Source organism: Microchirus variegatus (genome assembly GCF_963457635.1).
Source record: "Microchirus variegatus genome assembly, chromosome: 10".
Classification (NCBI taxonomy): Eukaryota; Metazoa; Chordata; class Actinopteri; order Pleuronectiformes; family Soleidae; genus Microchirus; species Microchirus variegatus.
The window spans coordinates 3733397-3751219 of record NC_139811.1 but is presented as its reverse complement, the minus strand read 5'-3'; the positions used below and the strand labels follow the sequence as shown (position 1 = coordinate 3751219).

The window sequence follows — 17823 nt, the reverse complement described above, 5'->3', positions numbered from 1 at the left end:
AATATACATATATAAATTATATATACACACATATATATTATATGTATGTGTGTATATATATATATATATATATATATATGTATATATATATATATAATTTATAGACATGTACAGTATATTTATGACTAGCCTCTATCTACATTAACTGTACAACAAGAAAACAACTACAAAGAATCACAAATATGTGGTTAAGCTCTATAACGGACTCGTATAACGAGATTCCAGATGTCAGAGACACATCATCAGTTGTGTACCTTGGTGTTATTATGATTATGAGTGTGCTTAACATCTTGGGGTCTATTTGGGCGTCATTCTGCCCGATCACAGCGTTCTGCAGGTCTTCATGTGAGGTCTTTTCTGCTCAGGCACATCGTGGCTTGTCTATAGATTCCAACATAATTATGTCTTTGATCAAACTAAAGGTTGTGTGTGTTGCGTCAAAGTCCCTGCAGTCATACTCCAGTAGTGGGTCGTCAACATCATCCTCTTGAGGTTATTCACCTTCACCGAGATCATCGCTTGTATCTATTGAGGGAAGAAGACAACAGTGGTGATCCTTTCATCAGTCAGTGAAGAACTGTCATAGATGATTTATCTGACATATATATACATGTATATATATTTATATGTTTTTTTGACCAAAGCATCAACTGACCTCAGTGTCTCCAGTGCACAGTCTGAACTGTCCACGAGCTCAGACAGAGGCTGTAAATGCACATCTTGCAGCTTGTTGGAGCTCAGGTTCAGGACTTTGAGATAGGAAGGGTTGACCCTGAGAGCTGAGGCCAGAGAAGAACAGCTGACGTCTGACAAACTGCAGCTCCTCAGTCTGAATAATAAAGAATGAATAGAAAAGATTAGTTTTGTTTTGTCCGTATTCTGTCTACTCAACTCTGGTCAGAGAGTGTCGTCACTGGAAGAATCAAAGCTGTAGAACTGTATAATGGAAAAGTGCTGGTCACTTTCAACAGTGAGTTAGTTCTGAATGTTCAAGTGAACGTTGATAATCCAACGGCCAGTAATGACCTGCAACTGGAAATATGCATCGACATGTGAATGAACTGACCCCAGATTTTCCAGCTGGCAGCGTGGACTCTGCAGAAAACCACACAGCTCCTTCACCCCTGAATCCTGCAGCTTGTTGGAGCTCAGGTCCAGGATCCTCAGGTGTGAGGGGTTTTCTCTCAGAGCTGACGTCAGAGAAGCACAGCTGGTTTTTGACAAGCCACAGCTCACCAGTCTGAATGAAGAGTGAAACGTGGAAACAAGAGAACTCATAGAATCACTTAAATGACACAGCGAATGACGATGATTTATGCAAACCCCATTTCCAAAAACATCATCGTCACTTAACACTTGCAAAACTCTGCAACCCGACAACAGGATGCAGCGTCGGTGAACGCACCCCAGAATCTTCAGCTGACATTGCTGACTCTGCAGAAAACCACACAGCTCCTTCACTCCAGAGTCCTGCAGCCTGTTGTCGCCCAGCTCCAGGTGTCTCAGGTGAGAGGGGTTGGATCTCAGAGCCGAGGCCAGAGAAGCACTGCTCACTTTGGATAAACCGCAGTCCACCAATCTGAGTAAAGAACGATGAAATATGGAGATTTAGTCCCCGTCCCAATAACACTCCCCTAACCCTACATTTTGCGCGTTCACGTGAAGGGTGGAGCAAGGGGAAATGTGATATAAGTTTTTAATATAATGTTAAAATAAGTGACGATTTATGAAAGCAGCTAGCTAACTAGCTAGCGAGCGGCTACACGCAGAGCGCCCCGAGAGAGCACGCCCGCCACGCAGAGCTGCATGACGGGCAAATGTTCTCGAAGCACCCCCGCCAGCCAGCTCTGCTACATCTGGGTAGTTTTGTCAGTGTTTGGATGTGTGTACCGGCGTTCACTTGAACACGAAAAACCCTGGACTTGTCAGGTTTACGAGAAAAACGAGCGTTGACGGAGTAAAACAAACAGCTGATCCAACGGCATTTTTCCTGAATGAAACTAGTAGCACGCTCCACCGGTTGAATTGTCAACATGTGACGTAGGTTAGCACGTTCGTTACGTTCACTACGCTAATTTGCATGTAGTGATGTCCCAATACCACTTCCCTCAACGATGGGAATTTACGGTTGAGGGCACTCAAAACCAAGGTATTGGGATGTATTGGGACGGAGCCTAAATAACGGTTATTTACTATCACACATCTTTAATAACCCTTCAGGGTTAGAGATAAGGGTTAGTAGGGATAAGGTTAGGGTTAACCCACCCCGTGGGGTAAAGTGTCTTTGTTGAACAAACTCACGTCAGAGTCTCCAGTCTACAGTTAGGACTCTCCAGTCCAGCACAGAGTCGCTTCACTCCTGAATCGTGCAGCTTGTTTCCGCTCAGATAAAGCTCGGTCAGGTGGGAAGGGTTGGACCTCAGAGCTGAGGCCACGATTTCACAGTCGCTCTCTGAGATCCCGCAAACGATAAGTCTGCAATAATCAGAGGAAAACATTCAAACTTCAGACCTGGTTAAAGTGATGGCCCTTTATGTCCGTCATGTCTGGACTTACTGAGCCTTCCTGCAGTTCCTCACAGCTGGGATCAGTCTCCGTCGTCCCTCCACCGATGTGTTGTAGTTGATTGGGATCAACGCGTCCAGGACCTCTGACATCTGCAGCATGTAGGCCAGAGCAGAACAATGGATCTCAGAGAGGTTTTTCTCCAATCTGTTCTCTGACCTCAGAAACTCTTGGATCTCCTCGTGAACGGTCTGGTCGTTCATCTCCATGAGACAGTGGAAGACGTTGATGCTCCTGTCAGGAGAAATGTCCTCACTGTTCATCCTCTTCAGGTTGCAGATGGCTCTGTGCACGATATCCGGACTGTTTTCTGTACTTTCCAGCAGGCCTCCGAGGATTCTCTGGTTGGACTCCAGACAGAGGCCATGAAGGAAGCGAACAAACAGGTCCAGGTGGCCATTTTTACTTCTGAAGGATTTCTCCATTGCTCTCCGCAGGAAGTCCTCAAACGACAGATCACTGAGTGACAGATCGCTGTTATCGGACTTTCCTAAATACTTAGAAACCCTCTTGAGGACAGACGGTGGTTTTGAGCTACAGTCTTTTCCCAGAAACCCTCTCAGCACCTCCGTCTTCATGTCGGTGTAACAGTGGAACATGTAGACTGCAGCCAGAAACTCCTGAACGCTCAGATGGACAAAGCAGAAGACAGTTTTCTGAAAGATCACACACTCTTTTTTGAAGATCTCAGTACAAACTCCTGAGTTCACCGAGGCCTCGGTCACGTCAAGACCACACCTCTCTATGTCTTCTTGGTAGAAGATGATGTTTCCTTTCTCCAGCTGTTCAAACGCAAGCCTCCCCAGCTTCAGAAGAACGTCCCTGTCGGCCTCTATCAGCTCCTGTGGACTCATCTCATGTCCCTCATCAAACTTGTCCTTCTTCCTCTTCGTCTGAACCAGCAGGAAGTGAGAGTACAGGTCGGTCAGGGTCTTGGGCAGCTCTCCTCTCTGCTCTGTGGTCAACATGTGCTCTAGCACTGTAGCACTGATCCAGCAGAAGACTGGGATTTGACACATGATGTGGAGGCTCTTGGACGTCTTGATGTGCGAGACGATTCTCTCGGACAGCTCTACATCGCTGGATCTCTTCCTGAAGTACTCGTCCTTCTGGGTGTCGGTGAAGCCTCGTACTTCCGTGATCCTGTCGACACACGTAGGAGGGATCTGATTGGCCGCCGCAGGTCGTGAAGTTATCCAGACGAGAGCCGAGGGAAGCAGATTCCCTCGGATGAGGTTGGTCAGCAGCAGGTTCACCGGTGACCTCTGTGTGACGCCAGAGACGACCGTCCTGCTCTTAAAGTCCAGCGAGAGTCTGCTTTCGTCCAAACCGTCAAAGATGAACAAAGGTTTACAGACGGCGAGCTTCTCTGCTGTGACCTTCTCTAATGTTGGATGGAAAACACGGAGCAGCGTGAGAAGACTGTAGCGCTCGTCTCTGATCAGGTTCAGCTCCCTGAACGAAAGCAGAATCAGCAGATCCACGTCCTGGTTTTCCAAACCCTCGGCCCAGTCCAGAGTGAACTTCTGCACCGCAAAGGTTTTTCCAACACCGGCGACGCCGTTGGTCAGGACCACTCTGATGTGTCTCTGCTGCTCAGGTAAGGCTTTAAAGATGTCGCAGCACTTGATCGGATCGTCGTGGATGATCTTGGAACCTGTTTCCAGCTGCGTCACCTCATGTTGGGCGTTGACATCTTCACTCAGTCCCTCTGTGATGTAAAGCTCGGTGAAGATCTTGTTGAGGAGGGTTCTACTCCCTGTTCTCTCAGTTCCTTCAGTCACAAGTTCACATCTCCTCTTCAGACTGATCCTGTGTTCATCTAAAGCCTCCTGCAGACCTTCATCTGCTGAAAGACAAGAGACAGATTCATTTTCATCATCCACAGAAAAGACAAAAGCACACAGAATCATTTTAATGGTAAGATAATAATAATAATAATAATGATTTAGAACATAAATACATCTACTGCTTACTCTCTCTGGCACTGGGTTGTCCGGCTATCTGCAGTCCAGGTTTGGTTCTGGTTCTTTGTCCACACTGAGGACACGAGGCGTCTCCAGGTGAACTGGTCTGATCCCAGTATGAGTTGATGCTTTGACTGCAGAACCAGTGTCCACAGCTGGTAGAGAGCGGATCCTTCAGGTCTTGCTCACACAAATCACAGGAGGACAACTGCTCCTCTTCCTCGTCCTCCTCCTCGTCCGAAACACCGCTCTTCTTCTCTCTGTAAATACATTTATTAATCACTTAATGTCACAGTTGAAAGTGATCATCTCTTCTTTGATTGGCAGCAACCAGAGACACGAGAAGACGACTGGATGACTCGTGATTTTGTCCGTTTGAACATTAAAGGTGCCATATGTAAGAATGTGGCCAAAAACAGTTACTACATTCAAATTCAAAACACCGAGGTCTTTTAGGTTTCGTTTTCTGACGTAACTGGCAACCCGTGGTTGCTCGGCAGTTGGGACTCTACTGACTGCAATGACTGGTAGACGGCGGTAGGTGGCGCCAATATTTAGTCTGTACTGTTGTTTTTGGTGAGTTCAGTTTGTTATATGAACATTATTCCTGAGTCTCTGTGACATATTAGGAGGATTTTATGGCCAGTTGCTTTAGATTTATTACATAATGCACCTTTAACCTACACTCTTAGAAATAAAAGTGCTAAGTAGAACCATATAAGGTTCTTCGGCTTGTTCTCATAGGAAAACCCTTTTTGGCTTCTACCTGGAACCCTTTTGGAGGGTTTAAAACCCTTTTTTCAGGAAAGGGGTTTTAAAGGGTTCTCTGGATCAAAATGGTTCTTACTGGAAGCATTAGTGTTACCAAGAACCCTTGAAAAACCCTTTTTCAAAAGCAAATGGCTCCAGGTAGAACCTCAGCCCTTGTAGAAGAACCCTTTTGGAACTTATTTCTAAGAGCGTAGATAATATATAAGTCTTTTATAATATAATAGTACATAATATATAAGTCAATTTTATGGATCTATGGATTATTTATCCTTTATTTTTAGCCAGAACAGTCCTGTTGAGACACAAGATGTCTTCTTCTTCCAGGAAGTCCTGATCCAGACAGCAGCACAGATGGTACAGTTCCAGAAATGAGACAATGTCAGATACAAAAGGTGTTTAAACGAGAGAGAAAGCAGTTTTACCGAATTCCATGAATGTATATTTCAAAGAGCTGAGTCAAACTTACTCTGTGTCTGTGCTTACAGGTTTATCAGGAAAGGCCGGAGGGAGGTTTTTGGACTGGCTGCTCTTTAAAGAGTGACAGCCGGATCCTGTAGAATGTGCAGTGCTGACCTCTGCAAACACAAATATACAGTTTATATTTAGTGATATATCACAACAATCCCTAATAAACCCTAACCCTAGGGTCAGGGTTAGGTTTAGGGGCAATGGTAGCTCTGCCACTAAGCTTCCATTGCCCCAATAACAATGCTGATAGACTTAATCAGCATGATGTGAACTCATGTGACAACAGTTTAAACCTAACGCAAGGACGTTTGTTTATATTAGGGTTTGGGTTAGAGTGTGAAAAGTTACACTCTAGTTTTAAAGGCGCCATATGTAAGAATGTGGCCAAAAACAGTAACAACTTTCAAATTCAAAATACCGAGATCTTTTAGGTTTCGTTTTCTGACGTAACTGGTAACCCGTGGTTGCTCGGCAGCTGAGACTCTACTGACTGCAATGATTGGTAGACGGCGGTAGGTGGCGCCACATGCCAAAACATGATAAACATTTTTTTTGCAGTCTGCAAAATATTTTTTTAATGCAAACATTTTGTCTGTACTGTTGTTGTTGGTGAGTTCAGTTTGTCATATGAACATTATTCCTGAGTCTCTGTGACATATTAGGAGGATTTTAAGGCTAGTTGTTTTAGATTTATTACAAAATGCACCTTGTAAGGAATGGTTTTGCTTTACCTTGAACTTAAACTCACTCACTCGTGCATAAAACAACAAAGAAGAAATGTTGACAGAGAAAGTGTTGACATTGACACAGTAGATGTCACCACACCTGCTGCCCTTTAAACACACACTCGCGGAGCTGCACGACCACATTTTTTCCATCTTTCCACTTCTCAGGTGTGTCAGGGTGGACAAATCACACCGAACATTTTGTGCTCATTAACAGAGGTCACGTGACCTCTAATGACTAGGTCTGTCACACGTGCTCATCAACAACAACAACAACAACAACATTAAAAACCAGTTTGTTTTGAATCCATTTAAAGAATGGAAACCCTATTATTTTTGATGTTTCCATGGCACGAAATCAAACGTTAGTGCCTGCAACTGGGAGCAAGGAAACATTACGAAAATATATCGGACAAGACATCGTCCAATTAAAGCAGAACTAATTTAACCGCTTCAAAGTCGTTGTGAGGGTTAAATGTCTTGTTGTGGGGAGACTGGGAAACATCCTTCAAGAATGAACACATGTAAATATTCTCTGCTAAATCTAAATATGTGGATCCTCCGTCTGTTTTCTCCAGTCTGGTCGTGCACATTATAGCCAATAAACGGCTTTAAAATCTTTAAAAAGACTGAGGGAAAATGTTCAAATATCTTTGCATCATCAGATCCTTTTGTGTTAGCGATAACAAACACTGGTGAGGTCAAGAGTTTGCAGCAGGTCTCTTACTTTGAGTGAGAGGATCCAGGTTTGACTCTGAAGCGTTGGACCACTCAGTCTTTATGAACTCTGCTCCGTCTCCGTCTTCCTCTTCTTCCTCCTCCTCTTCGTCGACATGACCGCTCATCTTCAGAGCGTCAGTCAGCCTGAGAGAGAAACCCTGACACTGACACTGACTGTGAGCTCACAAACATCAGGAAGAATCAGGAAGAAACAAGACAGAAGTATCTGAGACACGCCCAGAAATAACATGCAATTATGAGTTATGAATAGCTGCTGACCTGTAAAGTCAGATCATCTAAATGTTAAATGTGACGCACTGGGTCATATCATCATTTCATGTATACAGCCAACAGTCTGTGGAAAGGAAAACACTTTCACATATTAAAGAAATCTACATATCTTTAGATACATGCAAATATCTAAATAACCTTTTATTTTATTTTGTTGATTTGATTTTACTGCCCCAAAAAATGCAACATTCTGCTTCACAAGGTATCAGGATACAAGTAAAAGCCCAGTTTAAGGCAGCGTAAATATGTCGTTTTTACTATATATACTATTTCTGATAAACTGTCAAACAACGCGAGACACTTTTCTACATTTTAGGACTAACTATTAAAACAACCAGTAAAAAGACAATGTCAATATTGGATGTTTTTGGACCTTTCAAAGTCCAACAGTCAGTGATGGACACATGATCAATATTTTTTGTCTTAAAGCAGCTTTATTTACAAACTCGCGCAGATTTATACGCTGTGACCATCACTCGACTTCACCTTCACCCACAAACCAAAGAAACAGACAGAAAATACAACTAATCAATAAGAAAGCAAGTGTGTGTGTGTGTGTGTTCTTGTACTTCCGGTTACTGAGGACCAGTGAGGGGTTTTTAACCAACAGAGTGAGGTCATTTTTACAAAGTGAGGACATTTTCAGCCGGTCCTCACTTTGTTTTCATTGAAATCACTTCCTTAGATTGTAAACATGCTATACTATATGTTTTTAACAGAGCTCTTCAATTTGGTACAAAAAAAAACAGTTTTCCAGCCCTGGTGTTTCACACACTCTTTGCTCTGGGGCTCCACCTGCAGACACTTTATGGTACTGCACCCAGTGGTTCTTTATAGATGTCATTCATGAAGTAGATATTTGTAATTGTGTTGATTTATAAAGTGGAAACGCTGGTCCTCACTTTGTCAGCACTTTTACCTGGTCCTCAGTATGCAGCAAGTACAAGAATGTGTGTGTGTGTGTGTGTATATTGGGGTGTATGTTAAGTTGTCTTCATAGATATTTGAATACTGGAGACCTGGTTTTTGGTAAAACTGCTCAATCAATGAACCTTGAAGAGAAAAAAAACAAATCTGATCTTCCGTAATATGAAACTATCTATGTGTGTGAATTAATGTAATTATTTTATGTACAGTAGACTCTGGCTTCCTCCCACAGTCCTAAAACACGATAAACCCCTATATAAAATAAACCGTAAGGAAATAAATTACACTTATATACAACATTAGCTTGGATTTCAGACACTGAAGTCGCACAAACAACACATTTGAACTCACTGACGGAGGAAGCAGTGGATCAACATCTCCTCTGCGCTGTCGTTGATTTTCCAGTCCATGGACTTTGGTGTGGGAGAGTGAGTAGTTTCTAAAAGTCTGTCCAACGGTAAGATAAAGACATCAAAGATTTCATCAGGATGTGATTGACAGTTGTGTCTCCTGGCTGTCGACCACATCCTGATCCTGGAGGCTTCAAAAGGTTCGGAGCTGAAAATCTTCACTCTCACTTTTTTCTGGGCGATTCGTTCCATCTGTTGAGGAGGAAAAGTGCATCGTTCTTTTATTGAATAATCAGGACTCTGAAGCTGTTAAATCACATGTGAGGATTCTGATGGAGGCAGCAGTGGACGGAGAAAACTCTTTACCGACCTCAGGTATTTCAGGAGACAGTCTGGACTCTCCACCAGATCTTTGAGAGGCGCCACGTGTTTCTCATGCAGCGCGTTGAAATTCAGGTTCAGAGATTCCAGGTGGGAGGGGTTGGACTTGAGCGCCGAGGTCAGAGCTGAACAGCTGACCTCTGACAAACCGCAGGCCTCCAATCTGTTTAAGACGTACACAAATAAAGATTATTACTGACACAGGGGATCACGAGGACGCTAACCACTCGTGATGGGACTAGTTAATACCAGGTCTTGGGGGGGAGGGGGGTGCATAGGGTGTACAACAGTAAGGGTGAGTTCCAATTCCTATCTTAACCCTCAATCTCAAAAATGCGCTCCCTCTAGTGCAAGTGCTGTCCTGATTCTCAGAAAAATTAAGTTGAGGGTCAAGTTTAAGGGCTGTATCGCCCTCAATATTGAGATTTTCCGAGACAACCCTTGGGAGCAAGAGCTACCCAGAATGCGAGTACGTTACAAATGTAGTATTTTCTTTGTTAATAGAGATATAAAAATGATGAAAACCATTGTATTATCTTAGTTTAGGCCCATATTATGGATTACTGACGTCATTGTTGCGTAACATCTATTTTTTATTTTACGATCTTTTGTCAATAGTCGGACGGTGCGGACAAGCGATGGTTTGCTATGGTTTACTTTTCAATAAGTCGTGGTGTGTGGTAACTGTCAGCTGAATATGTCCGTGGTTGTGGTATTTGTATGAGTATCATCTTATAACTAACTGACAACCTAATAACTTGACTGACAAACGGATCGTAATAAATAATCCTGACGTAAATGTGTTCTTCTTCTTCTTCTTTTTTGGAGTTGACAGACTGGATGCAGCTTTCGCGTTATTCTGCCCCCTACAGTCTGAAGACGAATCTGCATTTAAGGGGTGTCCCATTTCTAAGTGACAAAATAACCCTCAACACTTGGTTTTGAGGGCCAGTTAAGATTAAGGGTTGAGCTTGAGGGTTAAGATAGGAATTGGAATTGGCTCCTAATACTCAATGAACTGACTCTAGTTTCTCCAGTTGACATTGAGGAGTCTTCAGGAAACCACACAGCTCCTTCACTCCTGCATCCTGCAGCTTGTTCATGCTCAGGTCCAGTTCTTTCAGGTGGGAGGGTTTGGTCTTCAGAGCCGAGGTCAGAGAGGAACAGCTGACCTCTGACAAGCTGCAGCCCTTCAATCTGAATAAAGAACGACATTTGTATGTGTACAATCGCTTTAAAAAAGCCTTAGAATAAGCCTTATATGTGTCCTTTTAATGGCCGTCACCGTCACCCACTGACCCGAGGTTCTCCAGCTGACAGTGTGGACTCTCCAAAAACCCCCGCAGCTCCTTCACCCCTGAATCCTGCAGCTTGTTGTCACCCAGCACCAGGACTTTCAGAGCGGACGGTTTGGACTTGAGCGTTGAGGCCAGAAAATAGCAGCTCAGGTGCGACAAGCTGCAGCCCTGCAGTCTGAATAAAGAATGATTCGATTAGAGAATGTGTTGACAAATTATACGCACACAGGATATTCTGTTTCCTGTCGTGATGAAACTGCAAGCGATCGTCTGCCATCGTTGAGTGCATTCTATTTAAAAAATACCGCCATAAATTACTCTAAACATGATGCAACACTAGTTTTAAATGTTAAAGCTCACATAGAGTGGTCCTGTTGCACATATATGTTAGTTATGGAGGTCTACTTACATACATTAACTTGTTTTTATGGTCAAAAACCTCCTAGTTGCTGTAAACGAGCCGATAAAAATCTGTCTTTTCTGACGCTGTTTCCCAGCAGCGAGATTTGAGACTCAACTCTCTCAACCCGGAAGTGATATATCAGCACACCCGCTCTCAGAAGCGCAGCTCCCCCCTCTGGAACAGTGGATGCACTGCTACTCGATATCAAAACATTGTTTTAACAGTTTTTAAAAATAGCTTCGTCACGACTCCCCGCCACAGTCCCTTTTATGACTTTGACCCAGAGTCAGAAGACACTGTCGCTCGTGAAACACCTCCACAACGGACGTTATTCTTCTTCTGCGGTTCAATGAACGCAACCGGATGTGCCCGGACTAGTGCCCGGAGCAGGACGATCTGCTGTTCAGGAGAACCGGTGTTTACGTAACCGGACCGGGTTTTTTCAGAGATCTCGTTGAGCCCGAGATTACAATAAAACACAGTGTTCTCAGCAGTGGCTGAACTGTTTGTTTAGAACCTTCAGGGCTTCAGGACTAAAAAACAGCTTTAATTGGAACTTCCAGTCTAGGTCCGCTTTAAGAATGAATTCAACATGAATCGGTGCAAGTTCAGTGATCTGCTACAGTAAAACTCAATGTACTGACTTCAGTTTCTCCAGCTGACATTGAGGACTCTCCAGGAAACCACACAGCTCCTTCACTACCGAATCCCCCACTTTGTTTAAGCTCAGAAACAGGGTCTTCAGATGGGAGGGGTTGGACTTCAGAGCCGAGGTCAGAGAAGAACAGCCGACCTCTGACAAACTGCAGCCCTTCAATCTGAATAAAGAACAAAACCTGTGACACCTGTCGCCTCACTGTCACGACGTAATGAAACAGTCAGGAAACTGACCCCAGATACTTCAGCTGACACAGAGGACTCTGCAGAAAGCCACACAGCTCCTTCACTCCTGAATCCTGCAGCTTGTTGGTGCTCATGTCCAGAGTTCTCAGTGTTGATGGTTTGGAACTCAGCACTGAGGCCAGAGAGGTGCAGCTGTTTTTGGACAAACCACAGTCCAACAACCTGAATGAAGACATTCACAAACACACAGTTGATCCCCTGCACAAAACCTATTTGGTCGTCTAATGTTGGTGCACTTTTTGGCTGCTTGAGTCCTACATATAAAATATATATCGATAAACTTAGGTTCAGGTGGACATCAACGATAATAAGTCGGTAAAAGATCATCAGTAAACTCACCCAAGAGTCTCCAGTTGACAGTGTGGACTCTGCAGAAGACCACACAGGTCCTTCAGTCCAGAATCCAGCAGCTTGTTGCCGCCAAGCTGCAAGTTTCTCAGATGAGACGGTCTGGACTTCAGCGCCGACACAAGCGAAGCACAAGCGACTCTGGACAAACCAGAGTTCGGCAGCCTAAACGAAGAATTAGAAAATATGGGTTCATCATTTTTAATCCGATAAAGATACATCCTTGTCTATGAACTAATGCATAGTGAACTGACATCAGAGTCTCCAGTCGACAGTTTGGACTCTCCAGTCCGACACACAGCCTCTTCACTGCTGAATCCTGCAGCACATTTCCCACCAGAGCCAGCTGGATCAGATGGGAGGGGTTGGATTTCAAAGCCGAGGCCAAAATATCGCAGTCAGCCTCCGAGATTCGACAAGCGAAAAATCTGAAATCAGAGGAAAAAATACACAAATCGCAGTTAAAATCAGCTCAGTTCCCTGGAGACACCATCCCTGACAAATCAATGAATCAATAGAATTCTTGTCGGAGCTGGACTACTGTGCTAAGTAGCCCCATGGAAGGGTGTCAATAACAAGGACGATTGGTTATTTTGCTACAATAGAACCACAAATAACTGCACGATGTACAAATCTGACCCAAACTATACAGGTCTGTGGAAATGCTATTGCTATTGCTAAAGCTATTGGAAGGGCTCCAGTTGATGCCAACAAAGGCAGACGGTGCTGCACACACTGTCCTGACAAGGGATTGGCACATTTTTCATATGGGTGATGTGTCCAAAACACAGGGCTAACCCTAACCCTAACCCTAACCCTAAACCTAACCCTAACCCTAACCCATCTACCAATCTATACTGATTGAACGCAAAGTCCTGGACTTACGTAGCCTTCCTGCAGTTCCTCACAGCCGGTATCAGCCTCCGTCGCCCCTCCTCTGACGTATTGTAATGAAATGTGTTCAACTCGTCCAGAACCTCGGACATCTGCAGCATGTAGGCCAGAGCCGAGCAGTGGATCTCAGAGAGATCCTTGTTTGATTTTAAATTCGACCTCAGAAACTCTTGGATCTCCTCGTGAACGGTCTGGTCGTTCATCTCCATGAGACAGTGAAAGACGTTGATGCTCCTGTCAGGAGAAATGTCCTCACTGTTCATCCTCTTCAGGCTGCAGATGGCTCTGTGAATGACTTGCGGACTGTTATCTGTACTTTCCAGCAGGTTTCCCAGGATTCTCTGGTTGGACTCCAGACAGAGGCCATGAAGGAAGCGAACAAACAGGTCCAGGTGGCCATTTTTACTTCTGAAGGATTTCTCCATTGCTCTACGCAGGAAGTCCTCAAGTGACAGATTGCTGTTATCAGACTTTGCAAAATAACTGAAAACCTTGTCGAGGACAGACTGTGGTTTTGAACTCCAGTCTTTTCCCAGAAACCCTCTCAGCACCTCCGTCTTCCTGTCGGTGTAACAGTGGAACATGTAGACTGCAGCCAGAAACTCCTGAACGCTCAGATGAACAAAGCAGAAGACAGTTTTCTGAAAGATCACACACTCTTTTTTGAAGATCTCAGTACAAACTCCTGAGTTCACCGAGGCCTCGGTCACGTCAAGACCACACCTCTCGAGGTCTTCTTGGTAGAAGATGATGTTTCCTTTCTCCAGCTGTTCAAACGCAAGCCTCCCCAGCTTCAGAAGAACATCCCTGTCGGCCTCTATCAACTCCTGTGGACTCATCTCATCGTACTTGTCCTTCTTCCTCTTCGTCTGAACCAGCAGGAAGTGAGAGTACAGGTCAGTCAGGGTCTTGGGCAGCTCTCCTCTCTGCTCTGTGGTCAACATGTGCTCTAGCACTGTAGCACTGATCCAGCAGAAGACTGGGATTTGACACATGATGTGGAGGCTCTTGGACGTCTTGATGTGCGAGACGATTCTCTCGGACAGCTCCACGTCGCTGGATCTCTTGCTGAAGTACTCGTCCTTCTGGGCGTCGGTGAAGCCTCGTACTTCCGTTACCCTGTCGACACACGTAGGAGGGATCTGATTGGCCGCTGCAGGTCGTGAAGTTAACCAGACGAGAGCCGAGGGAAGCAGATTCCCTCGGATGAGGTTGGTCAGCAGCAGGTTGACCGGTGACCTCTGTGTGACACCAGAGACGACCGTCCTGCTCTTAAAGTCCAGCCAAAGTCTGCTTTCGTCTAAACCGTCAAAGATGAACAAAGGTTTACAGACAGCGAGCTTCTCTGCTGTGACCTTCTCTAATGTTGGATGGAAAACACGGAGCAGCGTGAGAAGACTGTAGCGCTCGTCTCTGATCAGGTTCAGCTCCCTGAACGAAAGCAGAATCAGCAGATCCACGTCCTGGTTTTCCAAACCCTCGGCCCAGTCCAGAGTGAACTTCTGCACCGCAAAGGTTTTTCCAACACCGGCGACGCCGTTGGTCAGGACCACTCTGATGTGTCTCTGCTGCTCAGGTAAGGCTTTAAAGATGTCGCAGCACTTGATCGGAGCGTCGTGGACGATCTTGGAACCTGTTTCCAGCTGCGTCACCTCATGTTGGGCGTTGACATCTTCACTCAGTCCCTCTGTGATGTAAAGCTCGGTGAAGATCTTGTTGAGGAGGGTTCTACTCCCTGTTTTCTCAGTTCCTTCAGTCACAAGTTCACATCTCCTCTTCAGACTGATCCTGTGTTCATCTAAAGCCTCCTGCAGACCTTCATCTGCTGAAAGACAAGAGACAGAGCCAGACTGAAGACAGAGAACCTGAGGATCTGGTTATTCCAATCCGGAGCCTATAACGCAGTACGAAACAACAAATCATCTACAGAAATTAAAACACGGATGTTCATTCTTACTCTGCAAAATGCTTGTCTGTAGTCTACGTATTGTTCCTGGTCTTTGTCCACACTGAGGACAAGAGGAGTTAGATCCAGTTAGATCCCAGTATGAGTTAATGCACTCTCTGCAGAACTGGTGTCCACAACTGGTAGAGAGTGGATCCTTAGGGATGTGCTGACACAGAGCACAGCAGGATGACAACGACTCCGCCACAGAAACACCACTTTTCCTCTCCCTGTGAAAACAGAAAGTACGTTTTTTGTTTTTGCCTTGAAACGTTTCTTTTGACAGAATCTTGAGCCCAATTTTCAGTTGAAACTGTTTCTTACGTTGTGTGTGAGGGTGCAGGTTGATTACTGAAGAACAGAGGAGGTTCTTTAGACTGGTCGCTCTTCAGAGACAGACAGATGGACCCTGGAGACTCGGCTCGTGTGTGGCACTGAGACCTGCAGACACAAAAACATGTGTTTTTATTCACATCGTCACATTCACCATCGTGCGTCACGGTGTTGTAAATGAACCTGCGTCGAGTCAGTTCAGAAGAAGGGTGATCAAAAGCCGACACGGTCAGCCACAAGTTGAGAATCATGAGCCCGGTTTTCAGTTGAAACTGTCTCTTACCTCACTGTGTGTGAGGGAGCAGGTTGATTCCTGAAGAACAGAGGAGGTTCTTTAGACTGGTCACTCTTCATGGAATCACAGATGGATCCTAGAGACTCTGCTCTCTGTCTGTGGTGCTGACCTCTGCAAACACACACACACACACACACATCAGTGATGGTAACGACAGACGTGTGTTTGACTGAAGGATCAAAACCCTGTGAGATCATGTGTTTGTTCCTGAGGTTTCTCCTATTTTGTCAATGTACAAGGGTTTTGTGGAGTTTTTCCTCGCTCGATGTGAAGGTCTAAGGACTGAGGGTCTAAGGACTGAGGGTCTAAGGACAGAGGGTCTAAGGACAGAGGGTCTAAGGATAGAGGGTCCAAGGATAGAGGGTCCAAGGACAGAGGGTCTAAGGACACAGAGTCTCAGGACAGAGGGTCTAAGGACAAACTACACTGCACTGAAACCAGTGATGTACCACCAACTCTTGTTTAAAGTGTAAAAGTCTAGAAAACTTGTAAAACCTGACAAAAAAGGTCACATATTTATTTACCACAAGTTAATTCAATGATAGACTGTGTCCTTGGTCTCTTACCTCACTGTGTGTGAGGGAGCAGGTTGATTCCTGAAGAACAGAGGAGGTTCTTTAGACTGGTCACTCTTCATGGAATCACAGATGGATCCTAGAGACTCTGCTCTCTGTCTGTGGTGCTGACCTCTGCAAACACACACACACACACACACACACACACACACACACACACACACACACACACACACACACACACACACACACACACACACACACACACACACACACACACACACACACACACACACACACACACACACACACACACACACACACACAGATATCAGTGATGGTAAAGACAGACGTGTTTGACTGAAGGATCAAAACCCTGTGAGATCATTCAAACAATGTGTTTGTTCCTGAGGTTTCTCTGATTTTGTCAATGTACAAAGGTTTTTGTGGAGTTTTTTCTCACTCGATGTTAGGGTCTAAGGACAGAAGATCTAAGGACAGAGGGTCTAAGGATGGAGAGTCTAAGGACAGAGGGTCTAAGGACGGAGAGTATCAGGATAGAGGGTCTAAGGACAGAGGGTCTAAGGACGGAGAGTCTAAGGATAGAGTGTCTAAGGACAGAGGGTCTAAGGACAAACTACACTGCACTGAGAACAGTGATGTGTCACCAACTCTTGTTTAAAGTGTAAAAGTCTAGAAAACTTGTAAAACCTGACAAAAAAATACTTCATTCAATGATCGACTGTGTCCTTGGTCTCTTACCTCACTGTGTGTGAGGGAGCAGGTTGATTCCTGAAGAACAGAGGAGGTTCTTTAGACTGGTCACTCTTCATGGAATCACAGATGGATCCTAGAGACTCTGCTCTCTGTCTGTGGTGCTGATCTCTGCAAACACACACACACACACACACACACACACAAATATCAGTGATGGCGTGACAGTGGAGAGGAAGCTGACGACAGACCGGTGCAAGTGTGGATTCAAACGGGGAAGTGACACAGGGAATTATAGCGAAGGTTAGCTAACTCTCGCCTCTCTTTGTTGTGGGTATTTACGAACGCAGACACTTTCAATCTCCACCATCTTTACTGTACACACTCAACAACAAACCCTGTGAAATGATCCAAACTGTGTCGTTAGCTCGTCTCTCAACACTTTGTGACTCATCAGCTGAGAAACTAGAAACCTTTTCAGTAGCACTCGGGGAAAAACGACACACAAAAAACTTTTAAAAGAGTGTTTTTTTCCCCAGATTATTTTACGAGAAGCAAGCAGTGTCAGTGTTTTCTGAAGCAGAGAGAGTTGTTGTCGTTTCCCCGTCACAGACGGTGACGTCATTATCACACATAACAGCCGGTCTCTTACTTTGTGTGTGAGGGTGCAGGTGGACGACCGATGAACAGAGGAGGCTCCATGGACTGCTCGCTCTTCACGGACACACACATGGACCTCAGAGACTCTGCTCCGTCCTCCTCTTCCTCCACACAGCCGTCCATCTTCAGAGCACACACACAGTCAGTCTGAGAGAGGAGAAACCTGCAGTGACAATGACCTGAGAGAGCTCAACACAACAAGGAATCAGGAAAAACCAGACTGTTCCACACACACACACACACACACACACACACACACACACACACACACACACACACACACACACACACACACAGAGTGAGTAAGAGCTATCACGTTACCAGTGGCGACTGTACATTTGCACACAGCT

General features: G+C 45.0%; 1 protein-coding gene across 1 annotated transcript; it reads right to left on the bottom strand.

Annotated features, from left to right (window-relative positions):
* Positions 1 to 105: 105 nt before the first annotated feature.
* On the bottom strand, positions 106 to 17596 carry LOC310933072 (uncharacterized protein; the record flags this gene model as incomplete). The annotated part of the gene is made up of 22 exons (XM_083896494.1): positions 106 to 525; positions 656 to 829; positions 1067 to 1240; positions 1406 to 1579; positions 2302 to 2475; positions 2557 to 4414; positions 4542 to 4792; positions 5770 to 5878; positions 7224 to 7360; positions 8786 to 9036; positions 9151 to 9328; positions 10189 to 10362; positions 10465 to 10638; positions 11511 to 11684; positions 11758 to 11931; positions 12109 to 12282; positions 12372 to 12545; positions 13003 to 14836; positions 14996 to 15186; positions 15281 to 15397; positions 15573 to 15695; positions 17466 to 17596. 22 exons carry the CDS (start codon positions 17594 to 17596, stop codon positions 513 to 515), a joined length of 6933 nt encoding a protein of 2310 aa, XP_083752620.1. The 3' UTR covers positions 106 to 512.
* Positions 17597 to 17823: the final 227 nt, after the last annotated feature.